Consider the following 27,726-nt stretch of genomic DNA (forward strand, 5'->3'; position numbering starts at 1 on the left):
GCTAAATATTTATTTTAGCATATGAATGGCGCATGCGTCTTGCAATTTTGCTCAGCACCAACGAAAAATTGGAGCTGCACAGTAAGGCGTTTCGTCCGTGCAAGAGATAGTAAAAATAAATATACCTATGTAAGCAATTTTTAATGGATTCACTGCTACAAAAACTTTATTGTAATAAAAAGGGTATTGTTGTGATAGCAATGGTTGCGATAGCATTGGGCGAGCCTCTTATTTGATATCAGAATTTTTACTCTAATTTGAATTTTGAAACAATTTTCCACAAGCACTTTAAATGGGTTCCATCTTGCCTCACTGTGACCCACCGTGCGGCGCTTACGCTCGCATACGCTGCAATGACCTTCAACGTAATCTTCTCTCCCACAAATACATATTTTCCCAGCAGCTCCAGCTCAATTCAAGTGCTGGTCACGCAGTTCGCGGCAACGACGCTTCAACAGCGCTACACTCACGCATTCGCGGACGCACTCGCGTGTACTTAGCTTTTTTGGATTATTTTTCTTTTGCTGCAGAGTTCCTTAGTTATTGTTATTTGGTGTATGTAAATTTTTTATTTCTGCGCTTCTCGTACGTGCCCAACTTTCATTGTGCTGGAAAAAGAAATAACAGATAAACCAGAGATTCATAAATGTTTTCTGGTCTTAGCAGCTTCACTTGCTATCCGCTGATAGTGAGTGGCTGCTCCGCGCTCTTGCTGACGTATGTAAAGTGAAGCGTAATATTAGGAGATTTAAATTACCAACTTTGCTAAATAACACAATACCTCTTCCGCTTTCAGTTCGCTGCACGAGAAGCCGCCATCGATCGCACATTTCCTGCCACCGGAGTCCGCCAGTGAAACACAGAGCTTCATCACTGAACCCACCGCCGGGTCTGTTGCTGTCGGCGCCAAGGTTGCATCGCCCATAGCAAAAGTTTCCATCACTGCCCCATCGTCGGCTGCAAGCTCACGTCGCGCCTCCGATGCCAGTCAAAAACGCGCCGAGGTGTTAGACTCTAACAAAGATGACGAGACGACGTCACTTAAACCCAGTCTCGATGGAGTGATTGTGCGAGAGGAGAAGCGCGTGAGTGTCAGTTGGTCACGTGATGCATCACCGGCACCACACAAAGATGGCGCCTCACCTTATCGCTCACTGGAGAGCTCCTTCAATGACAAACTGAAGCAGTCAACGCTCGAAACAGCATCAGCAGTATTGGCTGAGGGAAGTGAAGAAAAGGAGGATGTTGCAGCAGAAGTTGATGTGTCAAAGGGTGCGCGTCGCAAGACAACAACACTGAGATCTAGTCAAACCTCAAACAAACAAGAGGAACGAATTGAAACGACAACAGCAGCGCAGGAGGTGAAAGTGGCGGAGTCGAAGCTGGAAAAGCGTGAAATGCCGGAGCGGCCACCATCCAAGGCGTTGCTGCAGAAGCTAGCAATGGTAGAGGCGGAGCCACGACAAAAGTGAGCGCTGCTGAAATCATTAAATTTGCGCTGTCTAAATTACGTTTTAAAATTTCAGATTTGTTCCGCCTGCTGAGATGCTAAGCGCTCTGAAAACCATCAATAATTCACTGTTGAAGAAAATTGATGCTAAGTCTTTATCGGCGGCTAGTTTGAAAGCGTCCAAGTTGGTAATACAGCAGGAATGGTTTCGCGTTTCGAGCACCGAGAAGGCAAATCCGCATGAGGTAGAAGATTACTTGGACTGCTTTGAGGAAATGTCGGTGGCGCTGTTGGAGTACTGTGTCAATATGGTGGATGCTAATGTAAGTGGTTACATCTATTTTTCCTGTAGGTTATGTATGGAAATAAAATATTGAATTATTGATTAATTAAATTCATTCATTAATATACTACTATTAAGCTCCCCTTTTCCATTTCACATCGTCTTTCAGGGCAACTCAGCAATGCACTATGCGGTCTCGCATGGCAATTTTGACGTCGTATCCATTTTACTCGATTCAAAGGTTTGCAATGTAAATCAAATGAATAACGCTGGATACACTTGTGTGATGCTCGTCTCATTGGCAAAGCTGAAAAACTCTGCGCATCGCACAGTCGTACAACGACTGTTCCAGATGGCCGATGTCAATATACGAGCCAAAAAGGTAGGTAATGCCCAAGCTATTGCTTAACTTGTGGGACTCAAAGAAAAACTCATATGTGGTTCATTATGCATGCTTCCTCTCCTTCCTACGCTAATGAATATTTTAAAAATTCGGCAAAAAATTTAAACCTCAAAAACTTCTTCCCCAAAACACCTGTTCTTCCCTTCAAACAGCACTGCCAAACCGCATTGATGCTGGCTGTTTCCCATGGTAACAACGAGATGGTAGAGCTGCTGTTGGCCGCTGGCGCTGACATCAACATACAGGACGAGGACGGCAGCACCGCGCTAATGTGCGCGGCGGAACATGGGCGCACCGATATTGTCAAGCATTTGCTGTCACAGCCTGATTGCGATTCGCTCATAGTGGATGTGGTGCGTAGAAATCAAATGTTGGATATTTAAACAAATTTTAAATATTTTATCATTTTCCCCTTCCAGGATGGCGCTACGGCTTTTAAGATTGCCTGGCAGGCTGGACATCGCGATCTTGGTTTGCTATTGTACGTGCACGAGCAGATGCTGCGCAGCAAGCAGCCCAATCGTGGTGAAGCAACGCGTGTTTCGCTAGAGTTGCCGCGACGCACGAAGCCTGCTAAGTGAGTGGGGAAGGCAGAACGAAGACAAAAAACGCGCAGAGGTGGGGCAGATGGATGCATTTTTGCGAAAAAGAAAATGGCGCAGTATATTTCCGTAGAAGATATTTTTAATTAATAAAAAAATATAAGTGAATTAAAATTCTGGAAAAAAAAAAATGTAAACGATGCCAGCCAAAAAATTTTACGAACAAAGTAGACAGTTCTTTCTTAAAATTAGTATTTTTTGCCAATAAAATGGCAGCAAATACATACATAAATTAAAAAACATCACTTAGCTTGACACTTAAGGTCAAGAGGAGTTATGTATGGTAGTATGATAATACCATTTAAGGTTAGGTTTTAGTTCTCGAAAAAATGTGCGCGTACTTAGTAGAGCAGATTTTGAAAAGACAGCAGCCATATCAGTTGTTAATGCCAATTTGGTTAACACACACACTGACATTCCACATCAGTTTTGACAGCGAAATTTATAAAAAAAATTAATAATGTAAAAATACGAAAACTGAAAAAAATGACATTTAAAAATCTTGAACGTTAAAAAAAGCCCAAATTTAAAGAAAACATCAGAAAAAAAATCATGAAAAAAAATTTTTTTTAATATTTGCAGTTTTCTAATGAAATTTTCGCAAAAAAAAAAAACACTTTTTAATACAAATGCACTCATAAATATTTTTTTAATAATAAAGTTTGATATTAAACTCTTACAATGAAAAACACATAAATGAAAATCTAAATTTTTCAATTTGTTTCACAAATTTTTAAAATTTTCCAGATTTCAGTTTTCGAAAAATTTTAATTTTGAGCACTTACACCGAGTTTTTAATATTAATTCTAACTAGAGCAGCAGAACAAATAAAAACTAAAAACGCTTAAACTAAAATCTCAAAATTAAGAAAGAAACAAATATTTATACACTCAAATTGCCAAACATTATGCGCAAGTGTAGTATACATACTAAAAAGCATATCAACACATGTATGGACAATGATCTGAAAAATGTTTAAAATAAAATCAGAATAAAAATGATTGACAATTTATAATCTCACTTCAGTCAATTTTTAAAAGCAAAACAGTTAATTAGTAGAAAACACGAAATTAGCAATAGTAACGAAAGTAAGGCACACATATACATATATACACATACTACTCAATGTAATCTAAAACTAGTTGTAATTACTTACTTGCAGTTTTTAAAATAAACACAATTTACTTATATATTAAATGTAGTAAGAATACATATGCGCCCGTTATTCTGCATATCAAGAACGAGGTTTTTAAAATAAAAAATAAAAATATTTTATTTGACAAATAAAAGCATAAAATATGGAATTTTCATGAGAGCACTATATACATATAGTATATATATCTACATATAAGTAGGTCCATTAATTGTAAAATACATGTAAGTATATTACAATATTAATATAAATTTTGTATAAAATATTTTCTTTTCCCAAAAGCTTTAGAGTCACATTTGGTAGGCGAGTTTTAAACACCAGAAGGAATGACGGAGGTAGCGCCTGACTATTTCAAAAACCTGCCTCTATTTATTCTACTTAGCTTTACGTTCTTCGAAACAATTTAGCTTTGCATATAATTTTGTAGACTTTTGCAATGCAACCATTTTGACGTGGCGCATGACTCGGCGTCGCAGTAACAATAAAAACATTGTATCAAAGAATTAAAATATTGCCTTTAAATAGAATGCTTGGCGGCTGAGTCGAAAGAAATGAGTTGCTTGTTCAAAAGTATGCTTGAAAAAAACTACTTCCCAATTGCACTCCAAAAATTTTTCTAATTTATATACCCTTCCTGTGCGTACTGCATAGCTGCTAAGAACGACTTTCAAAGCAATTACCTTTTTTCACAGTCCCAAACCCAATCCTTCCTCCCTTATTTATTTCTCTCGTCACCCAAAATTTCAAACTCCCGCTTTTCGCTTATACTTAGAACAAAATTTTTCTGCTCATCGCTAGCCCCCTTGCTGATATTACTCAAATAGTTCTCTTCAATTATTTTCTCACACTTTAATTCCACCTTTCCCTTTGGCGCTCGCAACAAAATAGTTTTATCGTAAATAATCGGTATAGGCGTAGTTGGTGCCACCCTAAAACGGTATTTACGCAGCAGCATTACCAAACCGATGAGCACTTGCATGCGTCCGAAGCGCAAACCAATGCAGTTGCGTGGCCCATCGCCGAATGGCAGGAATGTCATCGGGTGGCGCGCGTCGATGCCCTCGGCTGTGAAGCGCATCGGATCGAATTTATCTGGATCGGGGTAATAGCTTGGATCATGTTGTATGGCTTCGGATGGTATGAGGACTGTAGTGTTGGCTTTGATGGTAAAATTAGTGCCAGGTACTTTGTAGTCTTCGTAGGCGACACGTTTTAAGGCGGGCGCGATGGGATGCTTGCGCAGGGTTTCTGTGGGAGAAGAAAAAGGTAATTAGTAATATTACACCAATTAAATAAGATTTACTACTATTAGGCAACACATTTAGGTAGAGTTTATTATTTAATATTTGCCTATTCACAAGGTGTGGCTATTAAGGGGTAACACCACTGTACACGCGTAAAATAAACACGATTTTTAAAGAATTTTTTTCTATAGAAGGAAAGGGGAAACAATCACTCTGATTTGGGAAGTTATTACTTATATACTAAAATAAAAAACTACAAAGTTTGATCGAGAAATTTTACAAAATGGCGGCATTGGAGACATTTTTGTAATGTGGTTTCTCTTGAAGGAGCTCCGCGGCACGCAGCACAGAGAGTGCAAATTTTAATCTGGAACAAAGAAACATTTTTTTTCTTAATCTAGATAAAAATCGCTAGAGAAACACGTAGGGGATTTAAAAAATATTTATTTTTGTGGAATTAGCAAGCATTTGAAGGAAAAAACTCTATTTTGGACTTAAAAAACGGCACTTAAATAATTATAACAATCGTTTAAATTAATCTATCGAAAATCCCCTACGCTCTTCTCTTAAGAAGGTTATTATACAGACGTAGTGAAAAACCTGATTAAAAATATTTAAAATTGTTTGAGTTATGCTGCGTGCCAATTTCAGAAAACGTGTTTTGAGAAAAACGCGTTTAAAGTTTGGAAATTTGGAGAAGTCGTTAGGTAGCAGTCACTAACGCTTGGTTAAAAGCTTAAAATATTTATGAAATAAACTTCGGTAACGTATAAAACTTTTTGTTCTGTATTTTAAAAGGTTCAAAGAATTTTTTAAGCTTATAAAAAAAAAATCAATTTTTTGAAATTTCTACAGTGGTGTTACCCCTTAAATAGCGCCACTGACGCTGTAAAATATTTTAGTTTGAGTTCATATATTTTATATAATTAGCACGTGCATCCTTGCATCCTTTGTTAAATGTTTGACCGAGTTCCTCCTCCAATTTTTGAGGTGAGTCTTGACTTTTTTCCACGAAATTGAGGGACCTACAGTTTTATACCGCCTTCAAATTACAGATAGTTTTTTTTATGATAACAGAAATACATACGGGGGCTTGCCATTGCCTGCCGAGGGGCGGCCGCTATTAGACCACTATCATTTGATGTTTCATGGTCATAGTGGGTCTCGAACCCGCGCTCTACCGAATGGCATTCACGCACAAACTCTACAGTGGCTATGGCAGCGGCTTAATCGTCATATATATTCACTTATTATCACCCTCAATATATGCACGTACATCCTTCATCTTTATCCCTAAATATATGTCATAATGCGAATCTTCCATTGCTCGAATCAATATTGGAAGCCTTGTTCTATTACCTCCTTAAAACGCGTACCATTTTCTCTTTCCCAGCATCAATAAACTCAAGCTTTCTCTCTCTGTCTTCGTCTAATAAGGACGGACACGGGAGACGGTACTTCGTTAAAAATATCTTAGCAAAGAATGCGTAATGAGCTGGCGACTTGTCCTGGTTGATTTCTTTAGTAATTATCCTTCCATAATTCGACTAATTTTTTCCTTATTCTTTCACGCAGCTCCGCATGAAGGTGGAAGTTGTAGAGCTGACTAATAGTTTGACCTTCAACAACCTAAGCAAGATGCCAGATCACATCAGACTACCATTTTTTTCGATTGTCATACATTCTCGTTGTGACGGTATGACTCTCTCTTCCTTTTCGGCCGTCATGAAACCGTTTAAGCCTTTCATATGCTGTAAAAATATATTACCACTTTTTTCTAAATTATTAGTTTCAGTATGGGCTCCTCTGTGTGTCGTGTGGAATTAACCAACCATTATTTTTAGACCTTTTGTAGCAAAATAAGAAACCAAAAGCGAACGAAAGAGAAACAGTTAGCGGACGCTGGCATTTGGCGTATTTCTTCTATGGCAGCGTTAATCTCGCATTACTATTGCACGATAGCCGACATAAGTCTGCCTTTATTGTTCCCAGATACTTCGTTTTAGCCTCGTTTTTCCTGAGCCCATTTGTGAGCTTTCTGCTTTGCATCTAAGCTGGTTTCAACAAGGTTCGGAAGCATCTGGAAAATCCGGAGAACGGAATATGGTTAAGGAGACTTAAAGTCAGTAAAGAAGTGAAATGTAGAATATTCTCAGACTTGAAGTACATTTACCGGGCCTATAGAGTGACCTTTCAAGAAATTTTAAATTCACGGACATCCTTCTTATTATGAAAAGAGTTTTATTCGGACTAGACTGCTTGTAAGTAAGATACGTTACTTCGCCCTCGGTCCTTATCTTTCAGAAAAAAATACAGTAGCGAGCAAAACTGAGTGCAGGATGACTTTTATTTTAATATCTAAAAGGTTTTACGAGTTAGAATTTTCAAAGATTCGGATTAAAAAATAGAAAGTTTAAATGAAAGTTTGTAGAATTTGTCTAAATTTTGTATTAAGTTTGATTTATATGATTTGGATTAAAGAAGAAGAAAGAAAATCCGAGCTCAAAAAATATTGTCAATATTAAAAAAAAAATCATCACGCAGTCACTTATGCTCGCCACTGTAAATCACGCGGCATTTCATCACGGACGTCTCTCTACCATCGTGTAAACTCCGGCTTAGAACGGTTTTCATTCAAGAGGCAGATAATTGGTGGGCCAGTGATAAGACAAATTTGGCCTATATTCGTTAAAAGAATATCTAAGTCACTAATCAGTTTTTCACTACTAATATTAGTTATAAAATAGTCTTCTACTTCAAGTAAGTAAGTTTAAGTTTAAGCAATTAAAAACTTAATCTTTGAAAGTGAATTATGTTTGTGTGTTTATGCATTTTGTACTTCATTGTGCAAGTAATTGCTCACTTCGACAGGTATTGTTAACCACTTTAATTTTTATTTATTTACTTTTTTTTGAAGTGTAAACTTTTGTGCATGACTGAGCACTTAGCAAAATTACGCTCAAGGTCTTAGCTAAAGCGAAAACTGGAAGTTCTAATTGCCTTTGTGCATTGTATGTATATATGTGTGCTGTATGCATGTATAGGTAAAACAGGCACTTATGTAGAATTCTTAAAAACAAGGTCGCGTAAGTGTTGGTGGAATAGAAGTTTTGAACGTGACGAAAAGATAAACAAACCCGACCTAATTTCATTTGGTGACATTAAAAAAAGATTATTGCATTATGAAAAAAGCTATATATATGCATCCACCTGTATTCTAAAATCCGGTCTAAAATTTGTGTTCCTTAAGGATTCACTCACAAACCAGCACTTTCCCTTTGTCTCCTTCTACTTCTCTTAAAGTTATCTTACAGCAACCCATCACATCCGCCACCACTCACCTTTCAGCGTTTGATCCAAGTAGGTCATCTGTTTGAGGCAATCATAAGTTAGTACATCATCGTGATCTTGCAACACTCGCACAATTTCCTCGCGCACCAAATCTTGTATGTCCTCATTCACCGCCAGCTCCCACAGACAATTTGTCATGGTCGTCGAAGTAGTCTCGTATCCCGCAATGATAAAAACAAACACCTGCGCTGCAATCTCTTCCATGGTAAGCGATTCCGTTTTGATGAGATCCATCATGATTTGTAAAAAGTCCTGACGCACTATGCCATGCTCCTCACGATAGGCTATGTTGTCGCGCACAACTTTTATATAGAAATCTGTTACCGTTCTGGGCGTGTTTGTCCAGCGCAGCATTTTGGCGAGCTGTGGAAAACGCTGACTAATCAAATCGCGCGTCACACTATATTCCTCGAAGAATTTCATGGTAATCAGACGAAAATCTTCATTCGGATTATGCAGGCTGTCACACTCGATACCAAGTGTCGAGGACGCAATAACATCGGTGGTGTAGCAGGCAGACAGGTCTTTAACATCGATCACCCCCTCGGCGGAGAGGCGCTTTTCGACCACACTAGACAACTGTTCGCCCACTTTAATGAGCGTGGGATACATAAACTTCATTTTGCCCGTGGTAAAGGAAGGTGTGAGCTTAGCGCGCAGACGCTTCCAGTAAAGCCCATCAATGGCGGCCAAGTTACCCATTAGTGGATCATCACGCAGATTATGATAAAGTCCGCGATAACTAAAGTTGCCAAAATCCTTGATCAGCACATGCTTGATAAGTTCCAGGTCGAGTAGTATGATTAGCGGATCACTGAGCATGAACATGCCCGCCAAAGGCACGCCCGTTTCCCGATAGCGGCGATACACTTCGTTGGGTATATCGATTGCGTGACAGTCGGTGCCAATGCGACCACGCCCATAGTAAAAGAATAGGTATGGTTTGAGCAACGGTATGCCCTGCGCTGCCCAGTATTGCTGCTTGCGATGCAAGTGGATGCAAATTAGCGTCAATGCGGTTAGCAAAAGTATCAGCACTGTTAACGGATCCATGCCAAAGTGGGGTTTTTCTAATGCAGAAAAAATATTTCTAGTTTTAACAATAAGGCAGCGGTAATGGACCGCTTCGCTGCGAACTGCTCGACTGACTGACTTGGCGTTGGCTCTGGCCGTCTAAGCTGAGCTGGCTTGCTAACTAGCTGGCTTTCAGGTAGACTTTTTGACTGATGGCGTTTAACGGCTTTGTCGCAACTGGCAGCTGAATGGAATTGGCGCTAAGGAAAAATAGTAGATGCCGGTATGACTTTGTTGAAGTTAAAGGAGAAGAAGAAGAAACGCAGCGACGACAACGTCAATTAACACAACAAATATCGAGTCGCTGATCTGTGAAGAAGTGCAGGCAAAAAAAAAAAATTAAATTTATAATGAAGAAATACGGAAAGCTGCAGAAGTTGCACGAAAGACAAGCACGCGCTTCTGTAATCAAAACATAAACACGGCTACTGCTGAGGGCAGCCAAAATATTGGGCTGCGCCGATGCGGTCGACTATAGGCGGTGGCGTTCGTCCCCTGAAAGTGAAAGTGATGTTGGTGTGGACGCTAATCGTTGTGTCATTGTTGCGTATCGCAACGTTAACGCATCCGCGGCTATCATACTTGGTTTTTATTGTTTTATGTTTTTTATTATGTAGATTTTGTTTTTTCAATGCTGTTGTCGCTGTTTTGTATAAGTGTATTATGCGACTCGGAATGTAACTATTTGCAAGTTAAATTACTGAACACACGAAAAGTAATCTAAATACTTCCCCATCTGCTGCTGCTACATCTTCTGCTTTTCTACTCCGTGTTGCGCATATTTGTTTAATTTTATGCAGATGAACGAAAAACTGGTCCGCCAGTGCTGGACTATGCGCAAGCGGCTCCACAATGTTTCGAAATTCAATTAACAGCTCTATAAAACGACAGACGCTGTGCCAAAATTAGCAGCAGCGTCGGTGTGGGCAGCAGCGCGGATGCTCATGCAATAACTCATACATACATGAAAACATACATACATATGCAGCCGTACAAAGTATTTAAAATAAGCTGCTGAAAATATCGAAGAAACGCATTGAAAAGATAAATAAGCAATATGCTAAATGTTTGTTTAGTCACCGCCTAACTCAGAAACAGGTACCGGGTTTACGAGGTGCGGCATCTAAGTTCCGAAAGCTTAACTTTACCCCGGGAACTGGAAATACAGTTTCGTGCATAAACTTTTCGCTAGCGTACTATGCTATTGATCCAAAAATCTGAAGTCCGAGAAAAGTGTAAGCCAAAAGTTTTTAATTCATTACACCTCTCTTCTCTCTGGTTAGTCGCATTGTAAGGTGTGATTTTTAATGCATATTCTGGAAAGTATTCATATCACTATACATCAGGGTAATGGTTAATGGTTAATGGTAGTAAAGGGTTAAGGTATGGCCCTTTATCACTGCGACCATATTGATCTTTTGTGCACCCTATGCTGTCTATTGACCGTTAAGTATGCTTATGAACTGTACCAGCTCCTTCTGAGGGAGTGATTGAAGGTCTTCATCTGTAAGCATGAACTTGTTTAAAAACCTTTTCCTTCTACGCGTCAACCCCGGACATTCGATGATGAGATGTTCTATAGAAGAGTCGCAGCAAAATCTGCAGGTGCTGGTGTTAGTTATGCCTAATTTATGTAGGTTTTTGTTGCAGGTGAAGTGACCCGTGAGGGCGCCTGTGAGAGTGCGAGTGCTCTTTTTGTTTAACGTGAGGGCCATGTTAGCTCTTTTAGCGTTGAAGCTGAGGAACTTTTTGGAGTGTCTAAGACCCTCTACATGGTTCCAATGCTGATTTAATAGAGTTTTGGCCCAGTATTTTACTTTTTGTTTTAGTCTGTTTTTGCTGAATCCAAACATAGGACTAGGTCCGATGAAGTTTACATCTGCCCCGTTTTTGGCTTGAAAGCCTGCCTTTTCGTTGCCATCATATCCCTCATGTTCTGGTACCCAAATTAATGAGACATTGTTTTTGGGTGCCAGGTTATTGAGTGCCTTGTGACATTCTAAGAGAGTTTTTGAGTTGTAGGTATAGCTATCTAAAGCTTTTTGAACTAATTGGCTGTCCGAGAGTATTTTAATCTTTACTCTCTTGTGGTTTCTACGTTGCATGATGTTTGCTGCTTCCATTATTGCGTATAATTCCGCTTGGTGGTGTCCCTGGTGAGAGTGAATGATTTGTGGATTCTGGGCCCCACTACTCCTGCTCGTACACCATAAGGTGTTTTTGATCCATCAGTGTACCATTTTTGTGAATCATCATTAATCCATTTTGGGTTTGTTTTCCACTCGATCCTCTCAGAAAAGGTAACTGTGAATCCTTTTGTGAAACAGAGGGTTGGGTCAATGTCTGAGACTTGAGCCATGCTTATGGTGTTTTTGATTTTATTTAGGATACTTAGGTGACCGGTGAGGTTGCCTAATTTGAAATTTTCTTTCATGTGTAGCATAAGTGCTTGCGTAGCTGCTTCCACTTGGATTGCTATATGAAGTGGTGGGATATTAAGGAGTGCTTCCATGCCAGCTGTTGGTGTAGTCCTCATAGCCCCTGTGATGCATAGGCAAGCAAGCCTTTGTACTTTTCCCAGTTTGGTTATCGCTGTTTGTTGGATAGATTTGCTCCACCATACAGTGTGATTGGTCTAACCATCTGGGTGTATATCCAGAGGGCCATACTAGGGCTGAGGCCCCAGGATCTCCCTAATAATTGTCCACAAGGATTTCGTGGCTTTTTTTGTTATATTATTTTATAAGGTTAGACCTAGATACTTGACCTCTTCCTTTAGTTCTATCACTGTTTCATTTATTTTCAATATAGGAAACTCCAACTTTCTTTTTCTTGTGAAGGGGTTAATTGTGGTTTTGTTAGGGTTGATCGACAGCCCCTTCTTTTTACACCATTCCCATGTAGCGTTTAAGGCATTTTGCATTAAGTCTGTTAGTGTCCTTTCATGGTTGCCTTTTATTATAACAGATATGTCATCTGCATAACCAATGGTTATAAATCCCTTATTGTTTAGGTGCTGCACCAAGTCATCAACTAGTAGAGACCATAGCAGTGGAGAAAGAACTCCTCCTTGCGGACATCCCTTTATTGTTGTGACATTTAGTTCAGCTTGGCCTAACGAGGCTTTAATAATCCTCTGATTAAGCATTTGGCTTATCCAATGTGTTAATATAGGGTTTGCACCTCTTTTCTCGAGTGCTGTTTCCATGGATTTGTAATTTGCATCGTCGAAGGCTCCCTCTATGTCCATAAAGGAACAGAGGGCTATTTATTTTTGATTTAGAGCCTTTTCTATATTGACAACGAGTGTGTGCAGTGCTGTGACTGTGGATTTCCCTTTTTGGTAAGCAAATTGCAGCTTATGGAGGGGTTTTTTGAAGATTACTTCTTCTCTTAGATGGTCATCATCATACATCAGGGTAAGTGAAAGTATATGGAGACCCATTGAGGCGACTAGACTTTTGCAGATTTATACTCGCTGCCGTTGTCGAGGATGCACCTTTTTAAAAAAAATCTTGTGCACAGGTGAGTCTAAGTTCAATAAAAATGGTATTACTAACTGCCACAATGCCTACTATTGTCCTCTGAAAGACGAGGGGAAACCAAATAAAACGAGAATGAAAGGATCATAGAGAAGATTTAGCGTCAATCTGTGGATGGGAGAATTTTCCAATTTTTTAATTGGGCCATTATTTATGCCGATTGCTTGAACGGGTAGGACTAGAAAAATTTTGTAAGGAACCATTTACGCCAATTGATAAAAGACGTGCCTCTTGCTTCTAGAGAGACTCCCCAAAAAAATTTCACCCGAGCTTTTGGACTGTTTAAATAATGTCAGGTACTAAACAGGTTGTTTGGATTTTTGTTATGTTTGACTATCGATTTAGCCTGAGCATTTACTTTATTCTTATAATATTCTACCTTTTCGATAGTTTAAAAGAAATACTAGTTTTTAAAATAGTTGTCATACAGTTTTTTTAATGTTGTGACGTAGGAAATACTTAGTGAAAAGTCGAATTTTCAAAACTTTATCACGCAGCCATTTCAAGCTTTCGGGGATTGATTCAAATTTTGTTGATAATTTTTATTCAACTAAAAACATAAAAAAATTGGATCCTTGAATTAAAATTAAAAAAGTGGAAAGTTCCAGCAAAAAAACAAAAACATGCTTTTAAGGGGGGGGACCCTCATTTAGACGGTCGAAAAATGCATCATTTTTGGGAATTTTTTTCTCAGGTAAAATAACTTCAAACGTTTTGTAATTCATAAAGTACTTAAATAAATGTCTTGACTGTCTACAAAAATTTTCGGAGAAGAAAAAAAACATTTTAAGTATGGAAATATACACCTCGTCCATGGCACCTCATTCTATCTGTGTACATTCTAGCGCTCTGAATTTTTTTCTGAAATAAAAAAACCAAATTTTTTTAAAACTTTAGGATAATACCTTCGATGTGACATTTTGGTTTAAAAAAAAATGTCGAAATTGATATTTTTTACCCAGTTTTATGTTAAAAGTGATTTTTCATGCATAAAAATTGACTTTAAAATTACAAAAAAATATGAAAATCTTTTTTAAAAAAAAAACACTTAATGTCACATTGAAAACAATTTAATTATCTTTAAAATGAGCTATTGTAAAGCCTGATTGGTTCAATACAGCGTTCTCAATTGTGTACACAAAATCGAAAAATGATGTTTCGAGAAAAACGCGTTTAAAGTTTTGGATACAGGCGATCAGGCCACCCGTCGCGTCCTGTTAAAAATTTTGTCACTCCTTCAAAAATACAGATATCGACTTGAAATTTTGAAAGTATATTCTTAAATAGTTGTAGAATAGATTAAAATTATTTCCAAAAAATCGATTTTTTTGACCCGATAAATGAGGGTCCCCCCTTAAACAATCTTCAAAGCAGAATATCTCCAAAAAGGTTAAGTTTTGGACATCTCGTAATATAAACGAGTTTATTAGAAATTATTTAGTAAATAATATCCTTATGTATCTTAAGGACGACTTTCCCGGTAACCCTTTATATATAAGTATATTCGAAATTGTTCTACAATATTTGGAAGCTTTTGATTTTTTCATTAAAAATTTGAAAATTAGGTTATTATTTATTAGGTTAGGAAATTTCGGTCGATTGAAGAGGTTATCGCTGAAACCAACACCTATTTTGAAGATAAATCTTTCTACAAAAGTAGTATTGAAATGATAGAGTGGCGCTGGAATGATTACATTGGTCTCGATGCAAATTGCGTTGATGAAAAAAGTAATTTTGAACAAAAAAACGTGTTTTTTCAGCCCATGTGTTAAGATTACTGTCATCTAAAAATATTTTTAAAACTAGCTTCAGATTCATTTTTTAACAGCCCCTCCTTGTATATGCAAATGCTTGTTATTTTACTACTATTATCACATTAAGTCACAAGAATTTATAGATCTTTGGAGAAATCTAAAATTTCGATCTCTTCTTCAGTTCTACGAGTCGGCGGGTAAAATTTCGATTTGCTGGACTTAATACAGTATGGAATGCTATAACAAAACGGTGCTTCCAACGCTTCCGTTTTAGTACTATGGACGTCGAAGATGAGCCTACCAGGCTAAACGTCCTAAACGTCGATAAAAACATGGGAATCGTCGAGGTGGACAATAAAGTGAGCACTTAATGAATTAGCCAGGAAACGAAGGTCTGCCAGAAAGCCTTTGGTAACCTTTTGCATGGAGTTGGTTTTAAGAAGAGTTATGGAAAACGCTCAGAACATTTCTCTTCACCCAATATTTTTGTTATGTACCTATGTTTGCATAATCACTCAGCAGCTTGAAGCTAATTCTACTTGCTCACATAACTGTATTATTTTTTACTTTTCTTGCAGTGCATTTCGCTGCATAGGTGACTAACTTGATTTGCACGTTGGCGTTAAGTCAGCAACACGAAACAGAATTTGCTTTTAACACTCAACTAAAATATACCTCCGCGCCTGCTCAGCCCACAACCGCCTATTGCCCAAATACATTTGCCTAATTTTATACTATTAATTTTTCTTCACAAATATTCGCTTCGCATAACCACTTTTCGTTGTCTTTTTCGCTATAACCTTTCGTTTTAATTGGCGTTCCACATCAAAGGGCCTGTCAACCACATCCAAATATTTACAATCAAATCACATTTTAGCGCTCGAGAGCTGCAAATGTATTGATGTGTTTCTGTAGGCCACAGCAGGCAGTAGTGCTGGAACTTTCACCATCTACAGCCACAATTGGTCGCCCTTTACATTGAAAATTCACATTTTAGCGCTCTAGTACCGCAAATGTATGGATGTGTGCCTGTAGCAGGGCAATTTGTGGTGACGCAGCGCCAGCAAGCTGAAATGTTCCACTAGTGAATAAACAGCTACAAGGGTCAGTGCAGAAAGCGCTATCTAGTATCTGCTGCTCTGTTGCTTTTGCGGCTGTGTCACGTATTATTGTTGTCGATTGCTTTAGCACAGTGTGGTTGCCGAGCGTTCGACCTCGATTTTATTTCGCTTGCAGGTGGCGCATGTGGTGCTCGGTAGGAGTTAGCGGGAACATAGCACAGGATCTTTGTTGTGGCAGGACAGAAAACATGCCAGGGTTGGGGTGTATTAGGCAAATTGTAAAAATAAAGGCGAATCCGCTGTAAACTTGGTGTGAGGAAGAAACACTTAACTCGTATAGTTCCCATTTCTAAATTTTACAAGCTATTATTATTTTATTGGACGATAGAACACTGCGGCCTTTCATATGGTCTATTGTGCTTGAACTGCGAGTTTCTAATGAATCTCAGTACGGACTTTATGTTCCATATTACCAATGGATCATTCGCAGAGGCTATGTCTAGTGTTTTATCGCCCAGCTCGCTAAAATGGTAGACGTGCCCTGATAGGATAACGCAGACTTATATCCCGTTTAATATTCAATAAGAGTTCGTGAGGCCTCTCTATCCAGATTTAAGTGCCTACTTGATAACCCTCCAGAAGAAAAAATGAATTGTTTTGCCTGTCTCTGTCCTTGGCTTTCCATCCAATATCGTATGAACATCTAGGTGATGGATCTTCTAACAATTTCTTATATGTAAGAATATATTTCGAAATCGGCACATCAAATTTTTCGTCATTTTATTTGCACTCAAAAAATCGCACCTTTAAGCATTCATAACTCAGTCTCAGCATTTGAAAAATTTTTATTCATTCACTTCAATACTAACAAATATTGTGGGAGAGCTCAGCTGATCGAGTTTGTCTCAAAAACTCCTAAATAAAACATAAATTCCAGACACAGAATTTCTAACAACACAAAATCACTGTACAATTTTTTTTTTCTTAACTGGCTCGAATACGTAATACATACTATACGAAAAGTGGAATGCTAAAACATGTTCAGGTTATTGAAGGACTCTCTGAGCGCAGTCTTAGGAGAAGTTGTGGATATTTTCTGCCGAACACCTCCAAAGTAGGACAAAAGTGACCGAAAGATTATTTACCCTCGAAGCGAAATTCCATGCGCGACTCGCTTAAGTTATTGTTTTCGATGCGGAAAGTCAGGCCGCGACAATAGAATTCACGAATTTTCTGCTCGAAAGTCTATATTTTGAACGCAAAGCTGATATAACGGAAGTTTAGCACAATACTCCACGATTTTGTAATACAAGTCGCGTATTAGCGCATTTTATTAAACTTGAAAACGAAATCCATCACTATAAATAAGGCGTCGAAATATTAAGGACTTCGGTAGGCGCGTCATAAGTGCAGCGCGCTTAATTCGTGCTTTGTGCCTTGCGCTTACTGGTAGTTTGGCTTGTGTGTGAGCTATAAGCTAAAGAAACAGAAGAAGACAATCGCGATTACTGCTGCAACGTAAACGGACACCGATTATTTAATGACACTGATGATAACTCACAAGTATTTGTAGGGTTGCCGCTTTCGCACGCTAGGAAATCACACACGAGACTGAGCTGCGTTGTAATGAAGGAGTTGCAGAAAACTGATGGCTTGTGGGTTCTTCGGATGTTGCTCAACATTTGTGCACAGTGGACTAAGACAGCACATTTGCTACACAAATTTTTGGAACATATTAATAATATTTATTCATATCAATAATATTTGTATATGAGAATATTTTAATTGCAGTAATTATTTATAATAAGCAAATATTCCCTTGAGGGAAAATTGCATACACTGCACTGAAAGGCAGCGAAATAATAGGAACTGGTTTTAATAAGAATACATTAGAAAATGTACAGACATCTCATCTGTGAGCTTTCGAAAAATCGAGGACCATAGAATTTTGTGATTTTATTCCGTAGCTTTTTCATGACAGAAATACGTGGTAATACATAAATGAGAGCACCTGATTTTAAGGCTACTATGAGGTACGAGGTCTGCATATATTCAAAAGTGATAGAATACACATTTACGTAATGTGAGTTTAGGCCCAAAAGGGATAATCTAAAAGGAATCTTAAATTAGTCAGCTTTTGTAAACAAAAATGAGAAGTTAGATTAGCGTAATGGAAACAGGGAAGGTAATGGAAAATAGAGTGGAAAGAAAGAAATTATTTAAAAAAAAAAAAAAAAATTTAACAAAAAAATACTAAACGTACGTCAAGTCAAGAATTCACTGAAAGCCTCATAGCGTTAGCGCAAAATGCTCCACCTTCTGCATTCTTCCAACCGTAGCACTTATTGATTGCAATTCTCAATCTCAATATCGATCACCCACATTTACCCACTGTACGTTGTATTGCACAGCAAAACTTTTTATTGCTTTCATTGGCGGAGTTGCTTGGCTTGTTTTGATACGCTTCGCTTCAACGCCATTGCCAGTTAGTTACCTTATGCCACATAGAATCGGCAGCGGTATGAGAGCAGCGCTCGCCGGCGGCTTTAATGCTTCAATAAAACTACTAAATGCTGCAATTTGTTCATATAATTTTACAGTTGTTTTCGTATCAAACAAGTGAAGTAGTTGTTATTGTTATTGTCGTAGAAGTAGTTTTTCGGTGAAGAATGGACCGACAATTCTTCAAATGCCTAAATACGTACAGGTGAAACAATTGAAATTGGCCATAAGCATTTATTTATACAGCTGAGCTGCAATTGCTGCCAAAAGTAAAATGAACAAAAAACAAGGAAACGAATATGGCTGCAGTTGCTATTGCTGTTGTTGCTGCTGCTGGTCATTTAGTTTTTGGCCGGAATACATCAACAGTATAATAGCTGACTGTTATGGCCGGCATCAGAGCATTATGACTTTCTTTCCACTACTCAACTGTTCGACCGCTCGTCAGTTTGACTGAGTCGATTGCCATGCAGATTGAGGTAGCACTCAAGTTGACTATCTGTCCGGGCGTAATGCATCAGTTGCGCGAAGAAAGTTGTTGTTTTGTGGTGATTTGTGTGTTTGTTTGCTTTACTTGTCTTGTTGTTGTTCGCGTGCATTTGCCTGCGGCAAAAAAGAGGAGTTTGAGTGGCGCTTTGAATCCGCCGCTTTGAGTTTGTTTTGGAGAATTGTAATGAAGAGAATAACCTTGACCACACTTGAACCACTTAATTGAATCAGTTTTCTATCCGCAATGTATTAGTTTTTGAACTTGAATGTTAAAAGCGAAGCTCGATGCCCCAAAAAGAAATTTAGCAAATATGCCGACGGCTTTGCGGTTCATGAAATGCTAAAAATGCAGTGATGCCTGTTCCCACAACTGCCAACAAAAGTAAACAAATTGCCGAGCCGCAGCTCCGTAATAAATAATAGGAAGTGTACATACATATTTATTTACAAATTTCTACTTTTATTTGTTCGCGCAATATTGACTAATATTTAGCGCTCGCTATGCTTCGATAGAGGTGCCAGTCCATTGTAAAAAAACCATTTTTACTGCGAATAAAAAAATTGAAATAGCGGTTTTATTAAATAGAGATTTTTATGTGAAAAATATTTGCATAGTTTGAGAAACCGTTATATATTGCCTATAAATAATATACGTTTTGTGTCGTATACATATACGAGTACAGTGCGTTTAACAATTATAGGAGAGCGACTTACTGACAAGTTTTAACAGTTTATTTGCTTCTTCTTTATTAAAAATTTTGTTTTTGTGAAAACATAGTTCATTCTCCTTTAAAAGCCATATAGATATATACATACGCAAATTCGAGTGTGGGGTGTTTTTCCTAATAAAAAAATTTCGGGCGTTCCTCATATGGAAAAAATGCACAAGACCGCCAGCACGATTTTTGAGCTACTTAAAATGTGCAGTTTGTTGTACCAAAACTCAATGGGCTACAACCTGCGTACCTGAATTTTTCTATAAAAATTATGATATTATGAAATTTTTATGAAATTTTATATGATTTTTTTTTGTAATTTGCACGTTTGTAACTCGGATTTATATGAGATTTTTGATCGAAAGAAAATAAATGAAATAAAAAAGCAAATTTTGAAAACTTATCAGGAAGTCTGGAACTTTGAAACAACGGTCACACGGCAGGAACACTTATCTACATAACCTTGACATAAAGTTTTACTGTGTCATCTGGGCTAAAATATACTAAACATTCTATGTCACCAACTGCTTATGCAAAAAGAAAGATTTGGGAATTTCACTTAGTTAATAGGATCCGAGTCCTTCCTTTCCATAGGACAACATACCGGCAAGGAGAAGCTTAGAAGCGAAGAGATAGTCTCGAGAACTATGGGGCAACACTAGGTGAAGTCCTTACTGGGGAAAGATATTCAGGCAACTCATAACAATCCCTAAGGACAAAGCGAGAATGTTGACGTGCATTCTCACAGGTCATTGCCGATTGCTCAGCCATCCACAGGCATGGCATGTAGTCTGCTAAATCCAGTCGTCCTATCGCCGGAAACTCCAACACATCTTCTTCTTGAATGTGATGCCACAGCGAGAAAATGGATTTTGCATATCGGCGGGAAGAAAGACACGAACGCTCAGTCCAATCAAGCTCCATCTTTGGTTTATTGAGCGAGCTGGGTTTGGATGAGGTTTGGTGAGCTCGAAGCGCAAACCTTCTCTTCTTCAATATTCCTTATGTTATATGCTCTATTTAATTTAAGATTTATAAATTTCATATTCCTATATTTCACGATCTCTTCAGAGTCTCTTCTACTTCACTTCTTCTCGACCAAGTGAGGCAGAGGACATCAGCGTGTCTTAAAATCCTATTTTCATGAAATATCTTTTGAAAAGGCATCAAAAATACTTTTGCAATTCGACATTAGAGGGTGAAAATGTTCGGCAAGATTTATGAAGGTCTTTGAATGCAAGAATTGTTTCTGAAAGTAAATCCCGTTTAGCCCGAATTGAATTATCCACGGATCGATTGAACTTTCTACGATACGTGCGCATAGAGTTCTGGGAGTACTTACTCTGCAAAACATGTCATTCCATTCCATGGCTTACTCTGAATTGGCTTCTCGGGCATTAGCGCCTCGTGTAGTATCTCCATCAGCCATATTCTGGTAGCCACTAATTTGTTGTACAAAATAACAAAAAGATTGAATTCTCCACAGATTTCGAAGAACTGCCATGAGCCACATTGTTACCGTTCGTTTAACTAAATATTAAAGCATATCTATAGAGTTTTGATAAACAGGGTCCGGCACTCGAAGTGTAACTAATTAAATGTGTGAACATAAAAGAAAATTAAGAATCAATTTACTATTTGACTATGGCCTTAAGACTGTCCAGAAACGAATTATTTTAGCCCACTCGCGGACAATGCCTCTAGACTGGTGAATCTTTTAGTTCGGACCTTGTTCTCCAAAATGGCTCAAAGAGAATAATCCATCGGATTCGCGTCTTGTGAATTTAAGAGCCATTGTGTGGACGTTATGAAGTTCGAAATGTAGTTTTTTTTAGCTATTCTTGGTTCACTCGAGCTTTGTGAGACGGTGTCGAGTCCTGTTGAAATGCCCATGGTCTGTTACCTCCAGAATACTCGAATTTACCTTGACGCCAGGCTCGATGAAAATGATTGGAGAGCGCCCATCTGTGGTTACAGTGGCCCAAACCATTACCTGTGGTAGGTGCTGCCTCTGGCTCAATTTGAAAAATTTTCTCCTCAAATGCGGCGGATGCTACGCTCAGATATTTTCAGTGCTTTCGCCATTTGATTGACACTTTGCCGGGGGTTTCGCTCAAGCCGCTTCTTCACTTTTTGAACCATTTCACGTAACGTTGCAGTATTTTGATGACTACCTCCATGACGTGTAGCATCGCGAAACGTATCACTTTAACGAGTAATGGGGGAAGTGATCAAAGACGCACTCTTCATTTTTTTCGAGAGTTTCCAATTCCGCTTTCGACTTTGAAAATGTGCAAAAAATGCCCAAAATTGCAATTATCCTCATAAATGCTGAAAACTTTTACATTAGTCAGACACACCAGTACTTATTAGTGGCTTTGTCAAAGAAGCTGATGACTTTTCACAAAGGCGGATGGGGTCTGGAGCTGCAATACCAATGCGTTTGGCCAACACATAGGAATCTTACTTAAATCCTTTTACCAGGGTGATTAATACTTCAAAAGGTATTTTTTCAGTCATTCTCCAACTTTCAGGGCGCATCAAAGGGGCTAATGGTTTCAATTAGATATAGTGCATATTTTTCAACCGAGCTGAGGATCGAGTTTCACGGATGTGGTTTAATGGTTGATCTTTGCCGACCCCAGCTGAGATAGTCTAAGTCCCACTATCGTGAGACGACTTACCTTCTACTCAAATACGAACGAGACGTTATCAATAAAACGGTCCGCGGATGACATATGGCAAAAATAATTTTTTTTTTTTTGGTAGGACTGTTATAAGCTTACATGGCAAATTTCAGCGTGATATGTCACATAGTTTGTTTTCTGTGCTACTGTAAACAAGTCAAGCTCGAGTGTGTTCTTCGAATTTAACGATGGAAATTCAAGTTGAACAAAGAATTGGTTTGAAATTTTGTTATTCCAACAAAACGATAACATCCGATAACGTCTCGTTCATATTTGAGCAGAAGTTATATGGTAGAAATTGTCAAATCGTTAGACTGAATACAGACGGGGCAACCGTTGAAGCAACTAAGGCACATTACCTCATTGCAACTGTTGGTTGGTGTGTGTAGCTTCGTTTTAGCTGAAATTCAGGTTGTAAAATATTGTATTCACACTCGCACCATAATTTAAATAATCCTATTTGACTCAAATTAAAAAAAAAAATAGTAAGCGCGAAATTCTGAGCATCCTCTCAAACGATTTGAAGATGAAGATAAGTTTTATGTTTTAATAATAATTTATTTATCTCTTATGCCGTTGCATATAGGTTCATCTATCACTTAATTATGTTTCCCTGTGCTTGCGGCAATACTACGCCAATGATAGAATACAATGTTGCGCAGTTTGAGTTAAAAAAATTAGAAAATTTTCTTCGGTGATGTAACTGTGGATGAGGTGTGTGAGAGAATTCTGAAGAGAGCGTGAAATTAGAGAACGTTTTGAACAAAAATTAAAAGTTAGGTTAGGTTCATACAAAAAGGATGTTAAAGAAAAAAGAGCAGAAAGAAAATAAATACTACTTAAATAAGTAATTAAAAATCTCTACAGCTGATCTCTCAACAGCTGATTCTGTCAAATTCACGAGTAGCAGTACTTCGGTATGCGCAATCATCGGTGTTCTCGCAACTGTAGGTATACTGATATTGTTCGATAATCGAATGCCCAATAGACTTAGAGATTAAAATCTATATGGTTTGGGGATAATTTATTTAGGTTTTCGCAAATTTAATTTTCCGTTTTTCCCTCAACTTTAACTGGCATAATTAATTACACTAATTTCTACAATAGATACGAAAGTTGGAAGCAAAATATATCTTTGACTTCTGTACAGCATTGACCTCTCAATGGAACAGAGGCGGCAGAGGAATCCTTTAACACAGTACACCAAAATACAATCTTCAACGCCAAAATTCAACTTGTTCATAAAAAAAATTGTCAAAAAGAAGAAGAAGCAAGCGGTGAACAAAAATATATGTACGAGTACAACTGCTTTCAGAAATTCATCTCCTGCTACTATGAAGTCCTGTATATGTAACCTTAAACTACCCAAAGTATCTATTTGAAATACAGCTAAATCACCACATCAGCCTCTCTGCCCTCTGGCTCATCGTTTAGTGGGTCCACCCGTAACCTAATAATATTCTGCGGTTTGACCATGAGCCGCGTGCGATCTACACTAAAGTGGTATCGCGTGATCAACTGCGCCAGCAGCACGCGCATCATCAGCTGCGCGAAGTGTAAACCAATGCAGCTGCGTGGCCCTTCGCCGAAACCCAACCACATGCAAATGTCACGTCCCTTATTATCGCTACGTCCGAAACGTTCGGGTTTGAATAAGAACGGCTCGGGATAGTATTCGGCATCATTGTGTATGGCATGTGTGGGCACGATGATGAACATATTCTTGGGTAGTGCGTACTTGTTGTTATTGGGCACAGGAAATTCGGTGAGTGTGCGACGTATCAGGTAAGGCACAATCGGATGTAGGCGTATGGTCTCTGGTTGACGAAGAAGAAATGAGTGAGTATTTTTTTCATTGTATTAATAAAGATGGCTCACCTGATATGACTTGACCCAAGAACTTGAGCTCACGTACGCAATCGTAAGTTAGCTCATTGTTGTGCCGCTGTAGAGCCTCCTCTACTTCGTCACGTAGTTGTTGCTGTACCGTATCATTTAGCGCCAACTCGTACAACACATAAGTGAGTGTGTGAGTGGTAGGACGTAGACCCGCTTTTAAAAAGGAAATAGCATGCGCGGCTAGTTCTCCCATCAAGTGCTCCTTAAGCTCCTTCATGGTCTGATCCTCGACCTCATGCGTGCTCAACTCCTGTTGCATCAAGTTCACCAACACTTGTAGGTAGTCCTTTTTATCAGTACCGCTTTGTTCACGTTCGGCTACCACCTCAGCGATTAGTCCGGTAAAGTAATCTTCCACCGTTTTGGAAGTTGTGCGCAACTTAAGCTTTTTACCCAATCTGGGGTAACGCCGCAAAAATGTATTTGTGAATTCGCTATGACGTGATGTTGTATTCTCCAGGTGAGTCATGTCATCAAAAACGTTAAGCGGATACTTTTGCTGCCGCTGCGCGTTCAAATCGAATACGCTAGCTGCTATGCTAGTTAACACATACCGACGCATTTGTGTGCGTATCTCTATGTAACCGCTATGTGCGCGCTCCTCTCGCACCAGCTGTTCGAAACCAACCAGCCATTCGGCGCACGACGCGTGCAACCCATCGTACAGGTAGCGCATTTCATCTTTAGCAAAGATCGGCTCCAAACGCAACCGCATCTCTTTCCACTCGCTACCACGCCGACTATATAAATCAGCAGAGAGCGGATCATGTTTACTGTTGTGATAGATGCCGCGATCATTGAAATTCGAGAAGTTCTTGATCAGTATCTGCATAATTAATTCGCGATCGAGTATGAGAGCGCGCGGTTGCATGAGACGATAGAAACCGCAAAAGGGACCGTGACCTTTGAAATTGCGATACAATTGATCGTAATGCTCCAACTCCTCCCATTCCATGATTGTACGCAACCCAAACAAATGCTGTAAGATTTCAAACGCCGCGGCAGGTGGTTCAAAAGGCACATGATGCCAACGCCAGTAGTTACGCTTATAGACGATATAGCAGAGCGGCGTTATGACGAAAATGATGAGGATGACAATCGCAATGACCCCAATAAGCCATACCCACCACATTTTATTGAACCTTTCGCTAAATGTTGAAGAACTTCGGTTGGGTGTGTGCCCTTCTCAAGGCCAATAAGCATACAACAACAATAGTTGAACTTTTTTTCAAATATTTTCCACTATCTCGTACATGCACGCACGCTTCACCGCCGTCGGCCTACACTTTTTCGCTTATTAAATTAGTGCGGTACACTTCACTTTCGGTAATTGTATAACGTTGCCGCTCTGCGCGCGTTTCAACTGCTTACTAAGCGTTTCGATTACCTACATATTTTAGCATTTTTAGTCGCACTCCGCTGTGCTCTCACGCTTTTCCAATGGAGTCACTTGTACGTAGAGCTTTTTCCGCTTTAGCTTTAAAACATTTTTATTATCGTAATTACTGGTGTGAGTATTTCTAAATACAAATACGTTGCTGTTTTTACTTTCGGGTCGCGGTTAGGGTATGGTGTTAGCTCAAATGGGGTTGACGACGGTGTGAATATAAGCAGAGGCAAACGCGGCGGCAGGCACTTACATCTCTCTCTACAGCACAAGGCGTTCAGGTGGAGAGAAAAGCGTTGAATAAATAAAAAAATGCACTTTACTGCCAAAAAGGTAAATATAAATATAAACAATTTTTTATGAAATGTTTTCTAAATAAACAATGCGGTGACTCAACACCGCCGGACATCAACACATTGACGCTAGCAATGATGCTCTTAGTTGCAGGAATACCATAGGTAACCTAAGCCTTTGCAATTGGCGTGGTGCAATAACTTTTGATTTTGCGCAGCATCCACGCTACACCGTAGCGAACACGCAGCAACGTTTGCAACATAGTACTTCAGTAATCCTCGACATTCTAAAGCTATTGAATTATTTACGTTTTGAACGAAAGTTTGTTCCATTGTATATTTCAAATGTGTATTGGAATTAGTATTGACATATACTGCAGTGGCTGCTCTTTTGTCCCACATACGGCTATGTTTCAATTTTTATTTATTGCTGGTTCTTTTATTGCAGGCTGATGTTGGCACCAAATTGCAAGTATGCGCATGAATTTGCATAAAATATGGAGCCAACATGAATTCTGTGTGCAAGTAAACTGCGGTAGTTAACCCGCCAACACAAAAAATATTAAGTATAGCTGAGGCTGGCAATTTTATGCCATTTTTTGGGGGTAAGCTAAGCACAAAACGCATGAAATGCACTAATCCAAATGAAACAATCCGAAGAACGTTTGTGTAGATAGTTCATGCTGTAATTAATTGATTTATACTTTTCTGTACTCACAAGCAATGACCGAAGTCCGAATTGAATAAGTCGAGTTACCACAGTTTTTTTGAAGCTATGAACAAAGATTATGAATTAAAAATATTTTATCTTTATTTCTCCAAAAAACGAAAAAACACTTGGTAATTTTTCCTGTGCACTTTATGGCCGCTGATACTCTACTTTAAATAGCAATGCAAGTTTTCATGGTAATTATTTAAAAAATAGTTTGTTTTATAGGCAGAAATTCTCTTGAACCCTACCAATTTTAAGAGGTATGAAAAAAATGTGTGCAGTTAAAATATTTAACTTTAAAAGTGGATGCAACTAAGGTATCCTTGTGCATTGGTGGGTTAAAAGTACTGGCGGAGGAGTGGAAAAAAATGAATCGGAGGTATATTTATCTAGCTTGATATTTCTAATTGTTATCAGTTTGGATATGAAAGAAAAAAAAGTGGCGTTCAGTTTTAATTCAACCAAATTTGGCTAGGCTTTTAATGAAGGAGGGGTGGGGTTAATACGGTGAAAAAACAAGTTTTTTTGGCGATACAGGTAGTGTTAGATTATGCAGTCAATTTAGGCATAATATTGTAATATTGGAGTAGTATTTTCCTAAATTTTCATTGTAAAATGAAACTCCGGAGGCGCATCGAAAAAAATTGTTTTGCGGTATATGTCAAAACTCGCTTAAGAGTCAGCTGAAAAAAAAAAAATCAAAATGCATTAGTTAGAGGAGATGTTTCTTGAATTATTCTTGGGTGTCCTTTTTAATTTTCAAACCGGTTTTTACCTTTTTAGTATAAGAGTAATAATTATTAAAAACACAAAAAGCCCCCAGGGATACTTTCTATTTAAGTAATTTTAATTAAACTAAAAGACTATGCTTACTAGTGTCTAATATATATAGAATAATTATTTCTAAATAAGTAAAAATATCTGGTGAATTATTTGAAAAAGTACTGTTTAAAATTCTACGAAAATTTCTAGTTGTGATGAATACGGACTTCGCAACTAAGACCTTTCAGAAAAATGCTTTCAAGTCGAGCAGGTATAGAAATCCGGGCCGGAGCAACGGACGCTCAAAAACTCATGAGGACATCAAATTTGCTTCGACCCACTTGCAACTTTGACTCAATATT

The 27,726-nt window shown here is 38.5% G+C and overlaps 3 protein-coding genes across 14 annotated transcripts in view; 1 reads left to right on the plus strand and 2 right to left on the minus strand.

The window, feature by feature from the left end:
- The window catches only part of LOC129245744 (KN motif and ankyrin repeat domain-containing protein 1), an 88,170-nt gene extending 84,159 nt beyond the window's left edge, over nt 1–4,011 (plus strand). For 5 of the 12 annotated variants that reach the window (XM_054884097.1, XM_054884096.1, XM_054884098.1 and 2 more), the window contains 5 exons: nt 797–1,468; nt 1,527–1,773; nt 1,903–2,115; nt 2,289–2,489; nt 2,556–4,010. In XM_054884097.1, the coding sequence (XP_054740072.1) occupies nt 797–1,468; nt 1,527–1,773; nt 1,903–2,115; nt 2,289–2,489; nt 2,556–2,717 (1,495 nt within the window). In that variant the 3' untranslated portion in view covers nt 2,718–4,010. Of the gene's footprint in view, nt 1–414; nt 718–796; nt 1,469–1,526; nt 1,774–1,902; nt 2,120–2,288; nt 2,490–2,555 lie in introns of those variants that run through there. The other 7 variants (XM_054884094.1, XM_054884095.1, XM_054884093.1 and 4 more) reach the window with 4 other exon arrangements.
- Nucleotides 4,012–4,233: 222 nt separating this feature from the next.
- Nucleotides 4,234–10,289, minus strand: LOC129246404 (probable cytochrome P450 6a13). Its single transcript, XM_054885210.1, has 2 exons — nt 8,477–10,289; nt 4,234–5,139 (listed from the first exon to the last, which is right to left on the minus strand). The coding sequence occupies exons 1-2, from the start codon at nt 9,537–9,539 to the stop codon at nt 4,607–4,609; spliced, it is 1,596 nt and encodes a 531-aa protein (XP_054741185.1). The 5' UTR covers nt 9,540–10,289; the 3' UTR covers nt 4,234–4,606.
- Nucleotides 10,290–22,859: 12,570 nt separating this feature from the next.
- LOC129246405 (probable cytochrome P450 317a1) lies at nt 22,860–25,841 on the minus strand. The gene is made up of 2 exons (XM_054885211.1): nt 24,190–25,841; nt 22,860–24,128 (listed from the first exon to the last, which is right to left on the minus strand). Exons 1-2 carry the CDS (start codon nt 25,340–25,342, stop codon nt 23,701–23,703), a joined length of 1,581 nt encoding a protein of 526 aa, XP_054741186.1. The 5' UTR covers nt 25,343–25,841; the 3' UTR covers nt 22,860–23,700.
- Between the last annotated feature and the right edge of the window lie 1,885 nt (nt 25,842–27,726).

The sequence above is a fragment of the Anastrepha obliqua genome, chromosome 4, assembly GCF_027943255.1.
Source record: "Anastrepha obliqua isolate idAnaObli1 chromosome 4, idAnaObli1_1.0, whole genome shotgun sequence".
NCBI lineage: Eukaryota > Metazoa > Arthropoda > Insecta > Diptera > Tephritidae > Anastrepha > Anastrepha obliqua.